Raw genomic sequence first — 19,322 nt, 5'->3', positions numbered from 1 at the left:
AAGAACCTGGAACTCAAAATGTGGGCTTTTTACTTGAATATAAAAAACAGTTGGAACTGGCTTGTAATTCACTCACACACTCACTCAGGGACCACAGTTCCCAGCATTGTTTTTCAGCCATTTATTTCAAAGCACAGGAGTGGCAACTGCTCTCTATTTAGAAATAAATCTTTCACAGAATCTGCTCTAGGAGAAGTCCAGAACCAAAGCAGTAGGTAAAACTAGAGGCGCAACGTTTATCATTAAATCACTAAACCTCCATTTTAAACACAAAACATTTGCATTTATGACAAGTGTATCTCCTGTTTACTCCAATGGAAACAAACATTGACATTTGACCCAAACATGGGTGTGTGTCAAATGTCAATGTTCACCCTTCACAGTAAGAGTATCTGTCTAGTCGTAATCTAGTGCATCAACATCACACTACTAGAAGTGCTTATTTGTGTTCATGAGCATACTCATTGACATGCACAACCATAAAATGTGTTTTTTAAATTCTTTATCTTGCAGTGTATTTGACTGCATATTTTGTAAATAGAGGCAGAATGATCAAATAGTGGTGCATAACACTAGTGGAAAGTGGAGTAACTTCAGTTTGTAGTCTAATTGATCTTTTGGTTCAGCTTCTGTCCAGCAGGTGCAGCTCTTCTTCACTCTGTAAAGAAACATATTTGTAGTTTAAGGTTGTTTCATTTACATATTGTACACTTAATTGCTTTATTGGAGTTAGTCGTAATTCTATTAATGATTCTTAAGCCTCGTACACATGTTAATACCTCTGACATTCAGCGTCATTGAGCTTTCAGCTATCCCCAGTTTATTCTCAATAACGATTTTGTATTCCCCGTCGTCTTTGGCTCCCACCCTCAGAATGAGCAGGGAGCAGACACCACACACATTGGTGATGTGGTAGTTGGCATTTGTGTTCAGGCTGATGTTGTTGCGGTACCATGTCACACGTGGAGTTGGATCACCCTTGACTGCACAGCTCATGTGGCACTCGTAACCTTGTGGAGGTGTACGCCTCCTCAGGGGAACGATGAACGATGGAGGTGACTGAAAGTCTAAGCGTTTTCTCTCTGGCATGGTCACTTGGAACTTTCCTGAAAAACAAAGAAATGCATAAAGGGTTTCCAGAATGATAATAGTTAAATAAGTTTGTAGTTGTGGCCTTCTAAGACAGATGGTCCTGACATCACCTGTCAAGCCGCTGTTCCACTAACTTCTATAACTCAATGAGATCTCTCCCTGAGATTTTCTATCTTTTTTCTTTTTATCTTAGCGAAGAAGAGTTTACCAGCCATGATCTTAGAGACTAAAAATCAGGATATTTCAGCCTGTGCTGCTTTGATTTTGACCATTCCTTTTTTGTGCCTCTGTGCTGATGACAGCTGTTGCTGGAGGGATCTTTTTTTCTGGTTGTCTGTCCGGTTGGCTAACCCATTTTTGTGAAAACGATATTTCAGGAATGCCATGAAAAAATTTATTCAAATTTGCACAAACGTGCATTTGAGCTCAGGGATGAACTGATTAGAATTTGGTGGTCAAAGGTTAAGGTCACTGTGACATGAGAAAACAAATTTTTGGCCATAACCCAATAATTCATATACTAATTGTGACAAAATTTTGTATAAATGTCTAATGGGATAACATGATAAAGTGATGATATTTATGTTTTAAACGATCAAAGGTCAACTTTACTGTGACATCATAATGTTCTACAAAAACACATCTGGCCATTATTCAACGCCATAACTCAGGAAGAGAAGAGGAAATTAAGACCATATTTCCTGCGACTTGACCGGTTGCCGGAGGCATACAACTGCAAGGCTGTAATTCTAGTTTATTTCTTTTTTTTTTTAACTCCCTCTTGTGAGTCCCCCATCTTTATGAAAGTGTAACACTAAATTGCTGGAGTACGCCTTTAAAATTTAACAACCTTGTCTAGACAAATGGAGTGAGCTGTACAACACACTACTGAGCGAGATTATGTTGGATTTTTTGCATTACTGAAAATGTCAGTAATACAGTGACTGATGTTTTCATACAGTAGCTCACAAGGTCCATAATTACTTTGGATCTCTATAAACATGATTACAGGAATATAAGTCTAACTAAGTGGTTATATTCACACAGTCGGTATGTAAATTTGTACATAAAGCAATATTTCTCACAAGCAGTCAGTGCAAGCATAGAAACCACAATTTACTGTTGTTTACCAGAGTTTATGATTGTGTTTATGATTGAAATGGAAGCACAAACCTCTTTCCTTTTCGGTTCCAAATGCAGGTGATTCAGAGGGTGGTGAAAGGCCCATGTCGTTTTTAGCAAACACCCTGAAGTTATACTCCCGTCCAGGCAAAATGTTGATGACTGTGAACTTATTGTTGAAGAGGTTGTCAGCCACTGTCCTCCAAACGCGTTTGGTGGAGTCCCGTTTGGATATCATGTAGTGTAACCTGTCATCCCTCTTCTCATCTGGAGAGGGAGACCAGGACAGAGTCACTGTTCCTGGGATGTTTTGATCCAGCTCCACTGGTCCTGGAGGCTTGGGATCATCTACAGTCAGATTTGCATACACAGAGATTTCTGATTAGTAACATTACAGGCTTAGTTTGCTGGTTTTCAATCTGAATCACTTTTGTATTTATGGTAGTCCAGCCAGATCCTTTCCTACTGTAATTTCTACTCTATTGGCTCACCTTAAGTCAAGTCAAGTCTATCTTTCAATAGTATATAAAATATTCACCATGTAACACTAGCTCAGTTTCTCTTTCCAGTACAAATCCATTTCACAGCTCTACAGTAAATCCAACTGGAATTTATTTGGTTAAGTGTTTACTGAGCTGGATAGGGACATTTTTTGTTGTCAGTAGCATAAGGACTGTCTAACCTCTAACCTCAGAGCTTGTTAATGACTAGCAATGCATATATAGTGTGTTTTTTTCATAGCGTGGCTGTGGCTCAGGAGGTAGAGCAGTCACCCACCAAGCAGAAGGTTGGTGGTTCGATCCCTGGTTCCTTCAGTCCACATGCTGAAGTGTCCTTGGGCAAGATGTGTCATCGGTGTATGGATGTGTGTGTTAGAGCACTTAGCACTTACTTGTACCTGTATGAATGTGTGTGTGAATGGGTGAATGTGACATGTAGAGTGAAGCGCTTTGAGTGGTCAATGGGACTAGAAAGGTGCTATATAAGTCAATTTACATTTACGTAGTTAGAAATTAACTGAAGTCAGAATTGAATTGTAAAAATACTCCCTGAGATTTTACCTGTGACCCTGATTTCAACATTGAAGCTCTCCTGACCGACCACGTTCTTGACAGTAATGGTGTAGACGCCACTGTCGGACCGCTCAGATGTGGGGATTAACAACAGAGAGCCTTTATCAGAGTTGGTAATTGTCACATGTTTTGGCACTGGAATACCATCTTTTAGCCAAGTGATTTCTGGCAGTGGAGAGGCCTGTAGACATTAAAGTAAATATCAGATTAGTATGTTAATAGAAATTAAGGCACGGTACACATAAAACACAAAAAAATACACTCCCCCCTCAACCCGTTACGGGAAAGGCTCTAGCGTAGTACCTCAAAGTTGATGTTCAGTCGGACTGTGTTTCCAGATTTCACCACCACAAATGTCTTCATGTTTCTGTCTTTGAATTTTGGCTTCACTGTAAGGGTAAAATTTAGAATTAAATATCTAGTTTTTCATTGATCTTAAAATTGTATTTTAATTTTCTGCATTTTTAAATACTCTCTATTGTCTTGTATAGATTATTAGGAAATCAAAACCTGTACACAGCATAGTCACTAGCTGTATAAAATAGATCCATTTCAGATCCTTTACTTATTGAACTCTCCTCTGGGTACACTATCTGTCAAAAATTCCACCTTGCTGTGAGTTTCTGGAACCTATTTCTATTCCCCAGCGTTGCTAGTGAGTGAACCACGGGGTGGCATACTCAAATAAACAGACACCAGCAGTTTCAATGCATACATATCCATGCAGACAGCCTGTATCAGTGATAAGCATGAAGCTTCTTTGGTTTGTGTTTTGATGTTGCACCATGCCTTTAACTTGCTATGGTTGTTGAAAGCTGCATTTAAACTTCAATATTTTGTTCATGCTAGCTTGTCCAAAGTCGTGTAATAACACCTATCCTGTCTTGTCACAACAATTCACTATCCTGTCTTGTCACAACAATTCCACCTTTAACTCCCAATATCCACAGATATTAAACAAAACATTCTAAGTCATTTTACATCAAGGAAAGCTGTGACACAGATGATATCTCCTTGGTGCAGTAGTATGCAGTGACAGCTTTAGGGCTATTTTCAGGCACTGTGCTGATGTATTTTGGGTAAAAAAAAAAAACACATTTGTTGTGACCACTAATTTGGTTAGGCTGTTTCTAGTAATAATAGAGGAATTTTTATTTCATTTAACTTTTAAGAAACTGTTAAGTACTTGATTTAAATTTTAAGTCCTCTTACCAGGAGGGGGCATGGCAATGACATACTTGTCAAAGCCCTGAGGTTCTCCTTCACCACCATAATTGGTGGCAATTACTCTCACCCAGTATGTGGCCATTGCCTTCAAGCCAAGCACGGTGTAGGAAGTTAAAGTGATGGGGGTGGCATTACAGCGGGTCCAATCAAGGCATTCTACCGGTCTGATCTCCACGTAGTACCCAAGGGCTTCATTCTCTACTCCTTGTGCTTTAGGTTTAGCCCAGGCCAGTGAAAATGAGGTGTAACTGGAGGATGTTAATTTCAGGTCTGTGACTTTACCTGGGGGTTCTGGAATTACAGTAGTGGGAGGTTTTATGACACAAAGAGCTGCAGACCACAATGCTAAACAACATGCTGATTTACTTTGAATTGGTTGCCGCGATAAGAACTCAGTGTGATTGGCTTACTCATTGGATTTCTTGCAACCACTGTGTCACATGGAATACTTGGATCTCCAGCACCAGACAGGTTGATAGCAGACACTCTGAATTCATATGCTGCCCCTTCAAAGACATCTTTCACTGCATACTTTGTATCTGTGGAAAAAGGAGGAAGTGGTTATCATATCCCCAGTAATATTCACAGATTTATGCTGATTCAGAACAAGCACTCATTCTAACACTGTAGCTAGTTGTGGTATATATATTCCTGCACATTAGCATGGGAAAGAGAGTGCTGTGGCCAGAGTGAAACACAGTGGAAATATAACTTAACCTTTTCAAAAAAAAAAAACCCTTACAAAAACAATTTGAACAGTTTCTGTTTAAGTGCTTTTGTATGCATTATTCTTTTGTAGTTAATATCTGGTTTAGGCTAAATCTTAAGTTTAGAGGAGTTGCTAAACATAACTGGCCATAGCAATTTTATAGAGTTGAAAATGATTTATCATAGCATATTTCTTTACTTTAAGTAGTCCAGAATATAAAAGGACACAGTATCCAGTAGTGTGTGTGTGTGAGAGAGGCTGCATGTTATCTGTATACCCACAGGTGTATTTATTCAAATTTTCCTCTCATTTTCAAGCTACCTCACGGCTTTTATCCTGTAAATCAAGAGTTTTCTTATGATATAGAATCTGATAGTGGTTTAGCAGCAGCTAAACCACTATCAGTCTCTGGAGGTTAGGAGATAAGAACAAAAACGCTGTTTAGAGAAAGATCTGACAGCTGCTGATTCACTCTGAGGAAAGACCAGATAGACATCTGAAACATAATCCATCATTAATAACATGTTGACTAAAAGACCACAAAGTGACTTAGCCTGCATGTTAAGCCTGTGTGTTTTTTTCTTTTCAGTTTCGCAGTTTTAAACAGCTGAGCATGTCTATTTGTTTATTCGAGACATTAATACAAGTCACACGTGCACATATCCAGGGCAGCCCCTCCTTCTGAAAATGTTCTCATGATCATACATTTGTCATGAGGGACATACCTGTAATTGGCCCTCCTTGGTTTACAAGGCTCCAGTAATTAGTGCCTTTCTTGTTCTTTTCCAAATTGTATCCCACTATTTTGGTTCCTCCAGTGTCACATGGGGGACTCCATGACAGATTGATGCAATCCTTAAAGGCACTGACCACTTTAGGTACTGTTGGGGCTCCTGGATAACCTGTGGGGGAAACATGACATTATGTCACTGTTTGTGATGTTATCTTATGTTGCTTGTTTTTATTACCTCCAAAATAATACATGATGTAGAACTCCTGTACACCATGCTTCACCGAGTAAAGTTAGATACGCGAAACTGGCAAGAGAGCCTAAAAACAAATGTAGTATGATGTACTGGATAAGAGTTGTGTCTTTAATTGATAGACTTGAAGCAAACACTGGTCTGCACCTCCATGTGTGTGTGTTCTCAAAGTTAGGAAAAGTTTTTCTTACTTCCACCAAAGTGGTTGGATGATGTTATGTTTTTTTCCCTAATTTGGTCTCCTTTTATCCATAAATAATGTATCTTAAAAGTTATTTAGAGATTAGTAGAGTTCTTGGAGACACTGTAGAGATTGTGGTGACCAGGCCAGGTGCAAATAATTTAAGTTCCTATGTGTAAGATTAAAAATTTTCTGACTATAGTTGATAATATCATAAATGACTTTTGACAATGAAGTTCATACAGTGCATATTTGTTGTTCTGTCTGAGTAACACTGGCATATTGCCTTTTATTTTCTTTTGGATTATTTAATGGCTGAGGGTAATTTATATTAATTATAAAATTATAAAATGTAACATTTTCTCAAAATAAATAGAAATGTTATATTTAGCTTCTTTTTTCCTTTAGCTGTTTTTCTATGTTTTTATCAGAGAGCAGCTATAGTTGTTTTAAGGTAATCTAAATAAGGCTCCAATTAAAGACTTACGTAGTACACCAGCAGGTATGTCCTCCGTCTGCAGGTAATCACTGATGCCTTCTGCATTCTTGGCTCTGATTCGGTAGCAGTATCTCCTTCCAGGGTCCACATTTGAATCTCTGTAACTAGGGTTGCTGCCAGGGATCTCACCAAGACTCAACCACTTATTGCGCCCCGCCTGTTGGCGTTCTATGATATAGTTTGTGACTGGGCACCCACCACTGTCTTTTGGTGGTTTCCATTTAAACTCAACAGATGTTACAGCACTTTCCATAATGTCCACAGGACCCTGTGGTGGTGTGGGTTTGTCTGTTGATAAAGCGGGTAGAAATCATACTGTGCTAAAAGCAAGCATTTATCTCTGTACATACAGTGCACTGTGTTCTTGCAAACTTAAAGTCACTTTTAATCAACTCACCTACTACAATAAGTTGGGAAATTGCTTCTGTAGTACCAAATTCATTTTTTATTTTGATTTTGACCTCTCCACTATCTTTCCTTTGGCACTTAGTAAGGCGTAGCTGGCTCTCAGTATCTGATGTTTCGATCTTCACATTGAGGGCAGGCGAAAGCTCATCATCATTCTTGTACCACTGTACGTTCATCGGGACTCCACCTGAGAACGGCAGCTTCCACTGGGCATTTTCACCTGCCTTTACAATGACTGGCTTTGTGAATTTTCCCAGAGCATCACTGTCAATTTTTGGTGGGTCTTGTTAGAGGAAAAAAAAGTTTTCATCAAAAACCTAAAACTCTTTAAACTGTTACAAATTTATCAAATGATACCAAACCAAGCTATTCATTTTGATTCTGACCTTGAATATTAAGTGTTGCTTCTGATTTACGTCCTTCAGCTTCAAAGCGGTACACAGCTGCATCATCTTTTGTACAGCAGTCAATTATCAACTTGTGACAGGATCCATCTTGGATAATTGTTACCCCATCCTCTTTGGTTAGCTTGACACATAAAAAAAAATCAATATTCATTCATAAACTAAAATGTGTCCTTGTGGTTTTACAATCTAGGAAACAGCGATATGTGCAGCAGTAGTTCTGTATAGTTTTAATTCTCTTGGAACAGTTGACTTACCGGCTTCCCATTTTTATACCATCTTCCCTTTGATTTGTCACTGCTTAGTTTGCAAGACAGCTCTGCCCGTTTACCAACGTTAACAACAGTATCTGATAGCCCACTCACAAACTGAACACCTCGATCTGCAACAGTAAGAACAAAGTAAAAATTTAGTAATAATTAAATTGATGATGTGCATTATATTTGGTCATATACAACCTCTGGTAAATATAACATTCTATACAACATATTAGAATGGTATGGTATGAAGGTATGAAGGGGAGAATTTGATTAAAGGCACACATGGGAACTTTTTCCATTTAAAAAAAAAAAAAAAAAAAAACTGAGGTTGTTTCACCTCATAGTTGGTTTGCAGTTGCTAGGTAACATGGGAAAAAAGCAACATATTATGTACTCAAGTGAAGATCAATGGATTTGGAATTGTCAGTTACTGTCTCCATTCACAGTCAATGTACCATTTTTAAAGTTCACTTCCATACAAATAAATTGTGTGATGTTAGTTTTAAAATCATTACAGATTGCAACTTTAATGCGGCAAGAGCAAACAAAGGCAGAGACAATGCAAAAAGCGCATTAGAGAATAGCCATGCAGTTTCTGTTATATGGCATAAGCAAGTAAAGGATAGCAACATCCTGCCTTACCACTGCTTTCTTTCTTGTTTACAGTATGTCTCTCTCTAGTGGTCAACATACAAGACTGCAGGAGATATATATCATGACACTCAATTACCATCATTAAATGAAACCTTCGGCTCTATATATAAATTTTCATTTTTAAAAAGACCATAAAAAATTGATCTCCATTTCCACCAAATGCTTCTGTAAGTGAAACTGATATGCTTTCCTACAGTTAATGGTTTAATGTTATGTTTTTTAATGTCCTATATTTTTTTTTACATAAGCTGCATTTTCTGTGGTTTAACTTCAGGTCATAGCGAGTTGTGAATTGCCATTTACTTTTAAATTGTTGGGATTATGATACAGAATTTAAATGCCACTGGTGGTCCTAGTATAAATGTGTCCTTTATATCTGTGTAGATCTAAAGCAAGTACAATAGAACTCACTCCTGTCTGATCCAAAATGGTCAGCACAGAGTAGGGAGATTTTGAAGGGAGTCAGTAGGTGAGTCTCTCTGACTGATTTTCATCCTTCCATAGACAGGAGCTGGGCCCTCTCCACAAAGAACAATTCAGAGCTTGTTGTAATTTATAGGCCATATTTTTCTTTACTCACTTCCTTCTCTAGAGTAGAAAGCTTATTACTGTAGTTATCTTTCATATTTATTCTGGGTTCTAGTCAAACTTCCACTTTCTAGGAGAATTTTTCAGACCCCTGATGACAGACCCATATAGCAAAGCTGGCAATTTATGCAGTAGCAAAGACACCTTAAAGAGCACTGGAATTAAAACTATGACATTATATTAATCTCTGTAACCTAAGTGCACATTACTCAGTCTCCACACAGGGACTTTACCTGTAGCAGTGTCAGCAACCGAAGGGCCAGTTCGTAATCGCTTCTTTTTCTTATCATCTGCATCACCCTTTTTACTTTCATCATCTCCATCTCCCAGGAGGCTTTTATTCTTGTCATCTCCATCACCTTTGTCTCCATCAGTCTTTCCACCAGATCCATCACCAGATCCATCACCAGATCCATCACCAGATCCATCACCAGAACCATCACCAGAACCATCTCCTCCATCCCCCAGTGCAGCTTTAGCTGCTGCATCTGCAGTGTCCTTTTCAGCCTGTGCTCGTCTGGCTGCCTCCATGTCATCTTCCTCATTTTGTAGATTAGCCTGCTCTTCTGATGCTAGTTTAGTCAAATCATCCTGATCCCTAGTTTTGGTGACCTTACGGCGTTTACGGCCCTCTGGATCAGCTGAATTACAACAAACACAAAGAAATAGGGATAGTACATTGTTTACACGTGTTGAAACAATTTTTTAAAGATCAGATTCATAATTTATTTATTAATGTATATATCAATATAAAAAATGATGTCCCACCTTGCACTGAGAGAGAGGCACTGCTGGAAGTTATCCCAGCAATGGCATAATATGTTCCACTATCTGCAATGTCACAGTCTTGAACTTTTAATGTGTGAGTAAGTTTGTCCTCTGAGACAGTGATCTCATATTTGTCATCATCATCAAGTGACGAGTCATCTTTAGACCAAGTAATACTGTTCAGGGGTGTTGACAGGACGCACTCAAAGACAGCATCTTCACCTTCAACAGCCTTCACATTCTTAATCTTGGATGTAAACTCCACAGATGGCACTAAGACAAGAGGGAAAGTGGATGTGAACATAAAATGAATTTGACTTACTCCTTATTCGTAAATGTGCTTTGATTTATCTTACCACCTCCTAATACAATCATCGTGTTTTATTAAAGTGTGGTAGTTAAGCCTTACAGCGAAAGTCAGTTGTAAGAACATTTGCTTCTTCAACATCAAGCTGGTAAAATCCAGCATCTTCTGGCTGAGGGTCTTTGATGCTGAAAATATACTTTGTCCCAACTTTCCTAAGGCTGTGCTTTGCATTTTCATCCTCACTGTATGGCACCAATTTCCCATCCTTTTGAGAGAGAAGTAGTCACATCATTTATTTTGCTTTTGAGCTGTTATATATTGTTGATTGATTATCTTTGGATACATTTTTGACCCACCTTGTATAAGTTAACTGCACTGTTAGGATCCCATAGTGTCATGTTGAGGCTAAATTCAGCTCTCCCATTTGGTTTCACTTGTATTTGTCTCACATTCTCCAGCTTCTCTACAACCTTCAAAAGAAAGGAAAAAAAACACGTATCTCTAGATTTTGGCTCTGCTGAGGTCATGACATTTTATAGCGCAAGTGGGCTTGAACAGACCATTGGATATTTACTTGTGGCCTCAGGCAAAACTAGCAGCCATCCACAGGAAGGAGAAAATCACAACTTGGAAAAAGATTTAACTGAACACCCCCTGAATTTATTTTTTTCTGACCTTCAGTGGTTTATTTCTCACCCTGCTATGCTGTCCTCCAGGACCCTGTGACATTAGCTAATTAGTGCGAGGGCACTGAAACACCACTTTACAGGCTGGTCTTAAAAGTCTGCCAAAAACAAACCAAGTCTAGCTGATATTTTCTATTCCAGCTTTAAAACACTTGAAGCAAATGTCATAAACTCTCACACCTCAAAATGAAGGTCATTTTTTCCCTCATTGTTTCAAATCTCACCAACATTCTGGAGGTTTGAAATACATAGTCAGGAATTCATGTGCAGTTGTTATGAGACCGCATACCGTACCTTTGCCTGCTCTTCTTCTCTTTCCTTTTTCATTTGGTTGAGTCTCTTCAGCATCCACCGAAAGTCAGTAACACCAAACTCAAAACAGATTTTTTCATAATCTTTCTTTCGTGCACTGAGAAGCAGTTCCCAGAGCTTAGGATCAATTTCTCCCTCCTTCTTCGGTGGCAGTTGTTTTTTTCTGGTGACAACAACGCTGAAACAGAGTCATATGTTTTAGAAAATTTACAGCAGTGGATGTTCAGTGCAGCAGGACGTCACCTTTGAGTTGAACTTACGTTTTCTTAAGCATTGATCTGAAATCCTGTGTTTCTCCATTTGCTGAAAAAAAAAGAATATTTAAATGTAAATTGGGAAACATTTCATGAGGTGCACTTTCTTTGAGGGCAACTAATTCTACCATCATATGTGTTCAGTACAGTCTAAACCTTAAAATGTATGAAACAAACCAATAACCAATATGCAGTCCAACTGATTTGTACATTTTTAATAATTCTTTGAAACCGTAAGGGTCCTCTCAGCAATTGCAGAGACTCTTTGATAACAGCATAGGTCTCTCTCTCTTTTTATTGTTACATTGAAAAGATTTTGATGTTATTGCTACTGATTGAGAAAAAGAAAAAAAAAAAAAATGAATCAGGTATCCTGAGAAGAAACTTGTGGATTGTTGGAAGATAGAGAGAGAGAATACTTGGAGTAAAGAGTGAGAGTAAACTTCATACCTGCCTGACTTTTCTTCTTGAGGCCACCTGGAAGACAACAGGAAAACAACACCAGAATAATATATGCATGAACTGTCAAAGGTATAGTATGTTACTGACTAGTTTTACTTCAAGTACCATTAATATTTTGCACAGTAAATTTGTCTCTTACCTTCAGTAACTTTGAGTGTTACAGTACAGGAAGCCACTCCATACTCATTGGTGGCACAGCACTTGAAGGTGTCAGCATCATCTAGTTTTACACTGGTTATCTGATGAAACAACATTATCATTTGAGGACTGTAGTGCTCTAGTGCTGAATACAAACTTCTGTCTCCCGTTGACATGAAGAATGAGCTTGTCTAATTAACTGAGTTCATTGATTAATGTTAGTGTGTCTCATACTTTTATAATTCAGAACAGCACGTATGAGAGTAAAGTAGAATGAATTGTGATATATTAGTATAATGTTTTAGTTTTTGTTTTATGAGATGTGGAGCATTTTATTTAATACTGTTTTCTCACCTCTAAAATGTGCTCTCGAGCTCTTTCATCATATCTGGTCTTGTACTTTTCTGGGTCGCTGACATTACCCTTCTTGCGCTCCCAGGTGACAGTTGGTGCCGGCTCTCCATTAACCATAGCTTTGAAAAACGCTTTCTTACCTAAAAACAAAAAAATCAAGTCACATAATAGTGATACAGTTGTAAATATTGTTTGACAGTGTTGTTGTAATCACAATATTACTACTTTTTTTTTTACCCTCTAGAACTGTTGTAGCCATTGGCTTCCGGGTGAAGTCAGGTGTTGTCTTTCCTGCGGGGAGTATCTCAACATACTGAGTGATTATAACCCCGGGAACTCTGGATCTTTTCTTGATAGCCACTGTTGAGACCAGAACATAATATTTTAGTAGCACTAAAACTCAGCTGTTTGAGGTGGTGAAAATAAACATAGACAAGAATCCAACAAGAAACAAAAATCACATATGTTATAAATGTTCTCTGTGTCTCAGGAGGTTGCACATGATATTAAACTTCCCTGAGCAAAACCATGGGATTGGATATGGTTAAAAATATCTGAACCAGTTGAAGTGCAGAATATTTCTTGCCTGATGTCTCAAAAGTCATTCCCAGTAATCAAGTCTCCATTTTAAAAAAATATTAAAGCAGTAATTTATTGCCACAAACAATTCTGTTTAATATTTGTGAAGTGTTTATAGTTGGGCAAAAATCTTAACCAGTGCTCTTGCTTTTTGTTGCAGTTACGACAGTATGTCACAAGAGGTCAATGTTTCTCTTTGTCAACCATAACAGCCATAATATCATGACAGGGCCTTTTAGTTGAACGAGCTGTACTGATTAAGCTGATTTTGGATTCGATTATATTTGCATTTTTGTCTAAAGACATTTTTTGTCTTATATGTGCAATCATCACTCCAAACCAGTTAGCATGGTGTTATTTCATTTTTATAAAAATAAATAATATATAATATATAAATAAATTCCTATGAGTTTTCTGTGGAACAAAAGTAGAAAAACACAGATTTTGTTGATATCTCTTGATTATTAAACAAGTAAATTTTATTCACACTTCTTCAGTTTTGAGTTACAAGCAAGTTTACAAAAGGTCAGACATTGTATATGCTTGTAAAATTTACATAACAGACACATATGTAAAATAATATAATTATTTTAGAAAACTGCCAATGAATAGTGAGCGTCCGTTAAGATCAAAATCACAAAAGTTAGGAACCACAGTGTCATAAGTCCTATCAATCTTAGTCTTTAGGTCAGGCCTTGTAATCATTGACAGTTGTTTACTGTGGTTGTGGTGACAGCAAAAAAGAGATGGGTGACACATTTGTTCAGCTTTCTTCCCCTCTAACATTTCAACTGTAGGATGACTCACTAGACAACACTAAGTTCATCCAACAGCTGTTGAAATCACAAACTCCAGCCGACCATCTGTTACTCTTTTCCTGCACAAGCATCATACCTCATTATGACTCAGAGCTGCTTCAGTCACCTTGGGACATGAACATTTAACATGACTTTACTTCTGCACCGCATAAATAGGTCAGACAACTAATTACCAGTCTGCTACGTGCAGAAACAAATGTGTCCCTCAATCATGATTGTGAATTTACATCTAAAAACCTATATTGTAGTTGTAGGACTTATTCGGATGTCTCTAAAGTGAGTGAGTTAAGTTTGTAGGTACCAAAACTTAAATCACATTCAGATTTATTTATAAGAACACTTGCAGCTGACCACCTAAGTGGTAGGCATGTCTCAGATTCTAGAGAATTCAGTGTCCATTCTATCTATCCACCAATCATTATATCCACAACCTGTTTGATTTCTTAGAGGCCAGACAGTCAAAATATGTTAGGCCATAGTTAACTTGCATTTTGGAAGTTGACACACTTAGCTACTTTGTTTTCCATCTACACAATCTAATGCAACCTAGCACAACAGCTCTGGCACATATTCCATTTTTATGAAGGTTATTAAGTCCTGTTTTTGTTAAAATGTGTTTGTCATTAATGTTGTAGTTAGTGGTGCTGTCGTACTGGATTATACGGAAATGTGTTTCTAATATTCTTCCTCCCTCATGTTTGTAAATGGGTTTGGTAAGATCACTATAATGCAGTCCAGTACAAGTCCACTGCAAACTACATCATCAATAATAAACACACAATAATAATAAACACACAATAATTTAATACCTCTCAGATAGTGACAGTCAAAACTGAACATTATTATTTTTGTAAAATTATGGCTGAGCAGTTATAGTTATTTGCATTAAATTTTACTGGTGAACTTAATAAAGAGGCCACTGAGTTTATATTCTGCCACCAACCTCTACCCCCCACCCCCTCTAGATCTAGCTTTCTCTCTGTGAAGTGAAGCATTTGCACAGACATACAGTAAACTCAAGTGCTGGCTTATTATTTCACAACTCCCTACGTGAGTAACTTCTAGATTACCCTTTCTTTGTCACTTCTTTGCAGCAGCCTGACTCCAGTTAGAGGGCTTGTATTGAATATTCATTAAACTGTATGTGTCATTTCTCAGGGGGGTTGGTTTACACTCTTATATCATCTGAATGCAGGCAGGATTCTTGTAACCTTGTTCCTCAAGCATTGATTCACACATAATCCAAGTTTGGTAGGACAGCAGTCAGCTGTTTGCTTCTGCATACCAATCGCTTTGGGAAGAAGTGTAGGATTTGGACAACAGCAGACTTGAGGACACCTTCAGTGAGGTTTTGTTGGCTGTATAAAGCTGATATCCCTATCATACTGCACTCTAAGCCACCAGCACTAGGCTTCGAGAACAACTGAATGGCTTTCACTTTGGGATAGTGTTTCTTAGAAGTAGAAAATGAAATGTGTACACTTTCCTCCATTTCAAGTGCTAAAGAAGTGGGATTTCAGATGTCAATTGAAGTTCAAGTGATTTAGGTGGGTGTGTAAGGATGTATAATTGCTTAGTTTTCCTCTCTCTTGCTTGCTTTCTTTCTTCCTTTTGTGAAATTGTATTTCACCAACCCTACAAATGCCGTTTGTTGGTGGATATAAATAAAAAACCGTTAAATGCATTTAAGGCTTTTGAAAAACTCCTTGTATTCAGATGGATAGAAAATGTGAACTGTGTGTCAGTTTATGTCAGTGCATAGTTATTCATATAGGGCTTTGTCTGAATATATGCAACTTTGTCATCACTGTTTATGTCATAACAAAATTCACTTTACTCTTCTTTACTTACCTGCGGCTTTTGGGTCCTGTTTGGTGCCTGAACTCATTGCAGCGTTGTTGGTTGTTTTGTCATATAAGAATTGTGATCACTTTGTGGCTGAAACACAAAGAAAACGGTCACAGCTGTGTGTTTGTTGTTGTTATTTGCAGTTATTTATGGAAGACATTTTATCATCAAACCAAATGTACAAAATTCAAAGTAACTTCCACATAATTTTAAGGAAGGAAGGAGTCATAGAAAGGAAAAGGAAAAGCTTTATTTAACTGCAGCAAATGTTTTTGGCAATCCTTATGGGATTCCCATGGGCCCTGAAGCAGAGTTTCTTAAAGGGGCTAAATGTAAGCATTTTCACTTAAAATGTAAAAAAAAAAAAATAAATAAATAAAAATAAAATTATCAACAGAACATAGAACAGTTTTGTCATTATGTGAACAACATCTGATATAAGAGATATCTACTGAAGTCAGCATGTTAACCAGCTAACCCTGGCCTGTTCAGCATCGTAATTTAATAATCGTAAATTTAATAATTTAATAATCGTAAATTTCCCCATTGTGGGACTAATAAACAATGATCTTATCTTATCTTAATACCACTTTATATCTCAGGAGGCAATAGTTAGTCACATTCAGTCCCCAGTTTAACATGAGAGGATGAAGTAGTAACTGCAAGTACGCTATAAACCTGTGTTGCAGCCATTCTTTCTCTGAGACATTCCTCCATTTCTCAATCTCAGCTATCGATGTTGCTGCTCTCTTGTGTCCCCAATCCATGTAGGTGTGGCAACATGTCAATGTTAGCTCAACATTAGGGTGATGGTTGACACTTGTGCAGTTGTGAGTGGCCAGTGAGTCCAGTCACCAAACACGCACGTAGCAGGCTTTCATGAGTACCGATGAATGACAAGAGCACAGCAAGGGCCAGTAAAAACTGATGTGGCAGCCCACTGGAATTTGTCCCAGTATGCCTGATGGCCAGTCCAACTATGGCACTGTGGCACAGGTGAAGGAGAGGGGGGAGGAGGGACCAAAGAGAGTATCTCCTTATTTCTTATGATAGAGGTAGACACCCCACATTTGTGGTAATATGCTGCCCCATATTTGTTTGGAGTATGAACTCGACAGTTAGCCAACTCTAAAGAAACAAAACAACAACAATAAAAACAAAAACAAAAAAACATATATAAAAGAAAAGCTGCAAATATTCACATTTGGCACCAGTTCATTCAGTTTTATGTATTTCTAATGGATTATGAAAATGGTTGGCAATAGATTTTCAGTCAATCTAACTGATTAATTGACTAATCGTTTCAGCTCTATATATTAATTAATTTGGAGACACCTCCATAGTCACAAGTAAAGTCGAAGTCACATGATTCCACCACTCTGTAACCGCTGTGGTCATGAGAACCTGGGCAACCCAAAAATGGGGTCATGGGCCAGAAAAGGTTGAGAAACCCTGCCTTGGAGGTTCTCCTCATATATCACCTATGTCGCCGTATGACATCAGCCTGTCAAAGTGGGCATGCCTTGACTCCTGTGTGAGTTGTGCAGACAGTTGGAGACTTGCTGGAAGACAGTAAATGGGGAATGTGAAATCCCACCTAGTGGCTGACTCTGCCCAACTGCCTGTGGAGTCATGTGGCTGTGCCAGCAGTTTCTCTGCTCATGATCCAAACATAGACAGGAGCAGAGTGTCTTTGCATACAACTGTTGAGGCAATGCCTATATCTGTGAATCTCTTTTATGCCACCAACTCTTTATATTTAAAATATTTATATTTAAAAAATTATGTTTTGCGCTGTTATTCTTGGTAGGGGTGTTGTTGATTACTACCAGCAAAAGACTGAAAGTAAACTTCAAACTCAAGCTGCTCATCCTGAATGGTTGTATACATTTGTTTTGTGTTTGAAGGCGAAAAATCATTGAGTATTGCTTTATTTACTAATTTGAAAAGTTAATAGCAGATACAGAATTTGTTTTAACCAAGCCCTTAGCTATAGGCAGTAAACTGGCAATGACCTGCTTTGACTGTCCAGACCTGTAGCTCAAGTAACACTGGATGACAGTGACCAAAAAACGGTTAGTGTATGGTATTTTTAATCTTTGAGTTGGGCGAGTGATTATTTTAGTATCTGCAGAGCTGAGAGACTTTTAATTAGAACAAAATGAGCAGCATATCAAGATTATGGCCATAAGGCTTTTTACATGGCCCTTTAATTTTTAGGACCATAAGAGGAACAATGTGCAAAAGAATATCTGACCTTGGATATCTACAACACAGCAAAAAAAAAAAAAAAAAAGAAAAAAGTATTAAGACTTTGATGTTTCACACATTCAGTAGTGCAAACTGATCATAGGCTCCTGCTAAATCCTTTGTTAGTCATGGGGAGCCAGTTGGGAAGGTCACATTCCTCACTGAAATATGGCACACTGTTGAGATCAGAATTACAGGATGGTCTCAAGGGCTCCATTCATATTTTTTCTGTGGTGTCGAATCCCTGGACAGTATGTTCTAGAAACCGATTACAGACTTCAGCACATTAATTCTTGTAATATGCCACAAAAAGTTTTGGATTGAGAAACTTTTGAGGGCAGCATTCCTGTGCCTGTGATGGTACATACTGTAGTAATATACTGGAGTATATTGTAGCTATTCTCATAGTTATGGCCAAGTTAGTTAGCCATTGACATTTATACATAAAGTATAAAAAAGCAATGTATCTGTTAGTCATGAAATCTGTTAAAAGTCTTTCAAAATTGTGATCTGATTGTATTTTTATTGTCAGGAGTAGTTGAGTTTTGTAGTAGCCTTTTAATAACATTATAATCCTTATAACCTCTCCATTCTAAACAAAACCTTACATTTATAAAGCTACAGATAACTTAAACTGCTGTTTAAGATTAAATTAAAATAAGTAAATTCGTTTTCTTACTTACTTTACTAGAACTAGTCTGTACTGCTTGTCAGTCATAATGTTGGTCTCAGCAAATGATGCCTCTCTGTTGTCCCTAATTTAAATAATGCTACAGTTGTAACATTTGTTGACTGAAATCATCCTGCAGGAAAGTTTCAATCACACCATTTAAATGTTCTTGTACTTTGTTGTCATTTGATGAAAATCATTCACACTGAAAATTCGCCATTAAAATAAATAATAAATAAATCAGACTTACTTCCAGTTCTTCGTCGTCTACGTTCAGCTGTCCGTCTTCAGCTTGTACTCTCTATCTCACTCTATCCAATATTTCAAAGGTGACGCCCCTTTTGGTTCGGTGATAAAATTTTGGAGTGCATAGAAACCCATACATGGTTGAAATGTAGTTGGTAAAAACCCGTATTACAGCAGTGGTAAAGGCTGGTGGTTCGTCTTACCCGTCCCTATGAAAGTGATCACTTTGCAGTTGGACCTGGAAATACATTATGACAGTTCATTTAATCTGGTATCAGTCACATTCACTCAACACTTCTCTACCATTACTGTTGACAATATAAAGACACCAGGAACGTCATCTATTAGCACTATTATATATCAGGAGTCACAGTCTGTCAGATGTAGGGAAAACTATGGTGAATTCTAGCAAAATATCATTGTCAATTTC

The 19,322-nt window shown here is 37.8% G+C and overlaps 1 protein-coding gene and 1 long non-coding RNA gene across 2 annotated transcripts in view; one reads left to right on the top strand and one right to left on the bottom strand.

The window, feature by feature from the left end:
• The window catches only part of LOC108873592 (uncharacterized), a 44,469-nt gene that overhangs the window by 1,039 nt on the left and 24,108 nt on the right, over positions 1 to 19,322 (top strand). The gene's annotated exons all lie outside the window — the stretch shown is intronic.
• Positions 107 to 19,119, bottom strand: LOC108873588 (immunoglobulin-like and fibronectin type III domain-containing protein 1). Its single transcript, XM_018661860.2, has 24 exons — positions 18,897 to 19,119; positions 15,730 to 15,816; positions 12,719 to 12,841; positions 12,482 to 12,621; positions 12,129 to 12,228; positions 11,978 to 12,004; positions 11,534 to 11,576; positions 11,256 to 11,451; positions 10,632 to 10,745; positions 10,378 to 10,540; positions 9,969 to 10,241; positions 9,434 to 9,841; positions 7,956 to 8,080; positions 7,681 to 7,822; positions 7,284 to 7,577; positions 6,875 to 7,174; positions 5,949 to 6,125; positions 4,925 to 5,053; positions 4,500 to 4,805; positions 3,591 to 3,676; positions 3,276 to 3,468; positions 2,266 to 2,562; positions 780 to 1,106; positions 107 to 658 (listed from the first exon to the last, which is right to left on the bottom strand). The coding sequence occupies exons 2-24, from the start codon at positions 15,764 to 15,766 to the stop codon at positions 654 to 656; spliced, it is 4,005 nt and encodes a 1,334-aa protein (XP_018517376.1). The 5' UTR covers positions 15,767 to 15,816; positions 18,897 to 19,119; the 3' UTR covers positions 107 to 653.

This window comes from Lates calcarifer, linkage group LG12 (genome assembly GCF_001640805.2).
Source record: "Lates calcarifer isolate ASB-BC8 linkage group LG12, TLL_Latcal_v3, whole genome shotgun sequence".
Lineage (NCBI taxonomy): Eukaryota > Metazoa > Chordata > Actinopteri > Centropomidae > Lates > Lates calcarifer.
This window is presented reverse-complemented; position numbering and strand designations above follow the sequence as displayed.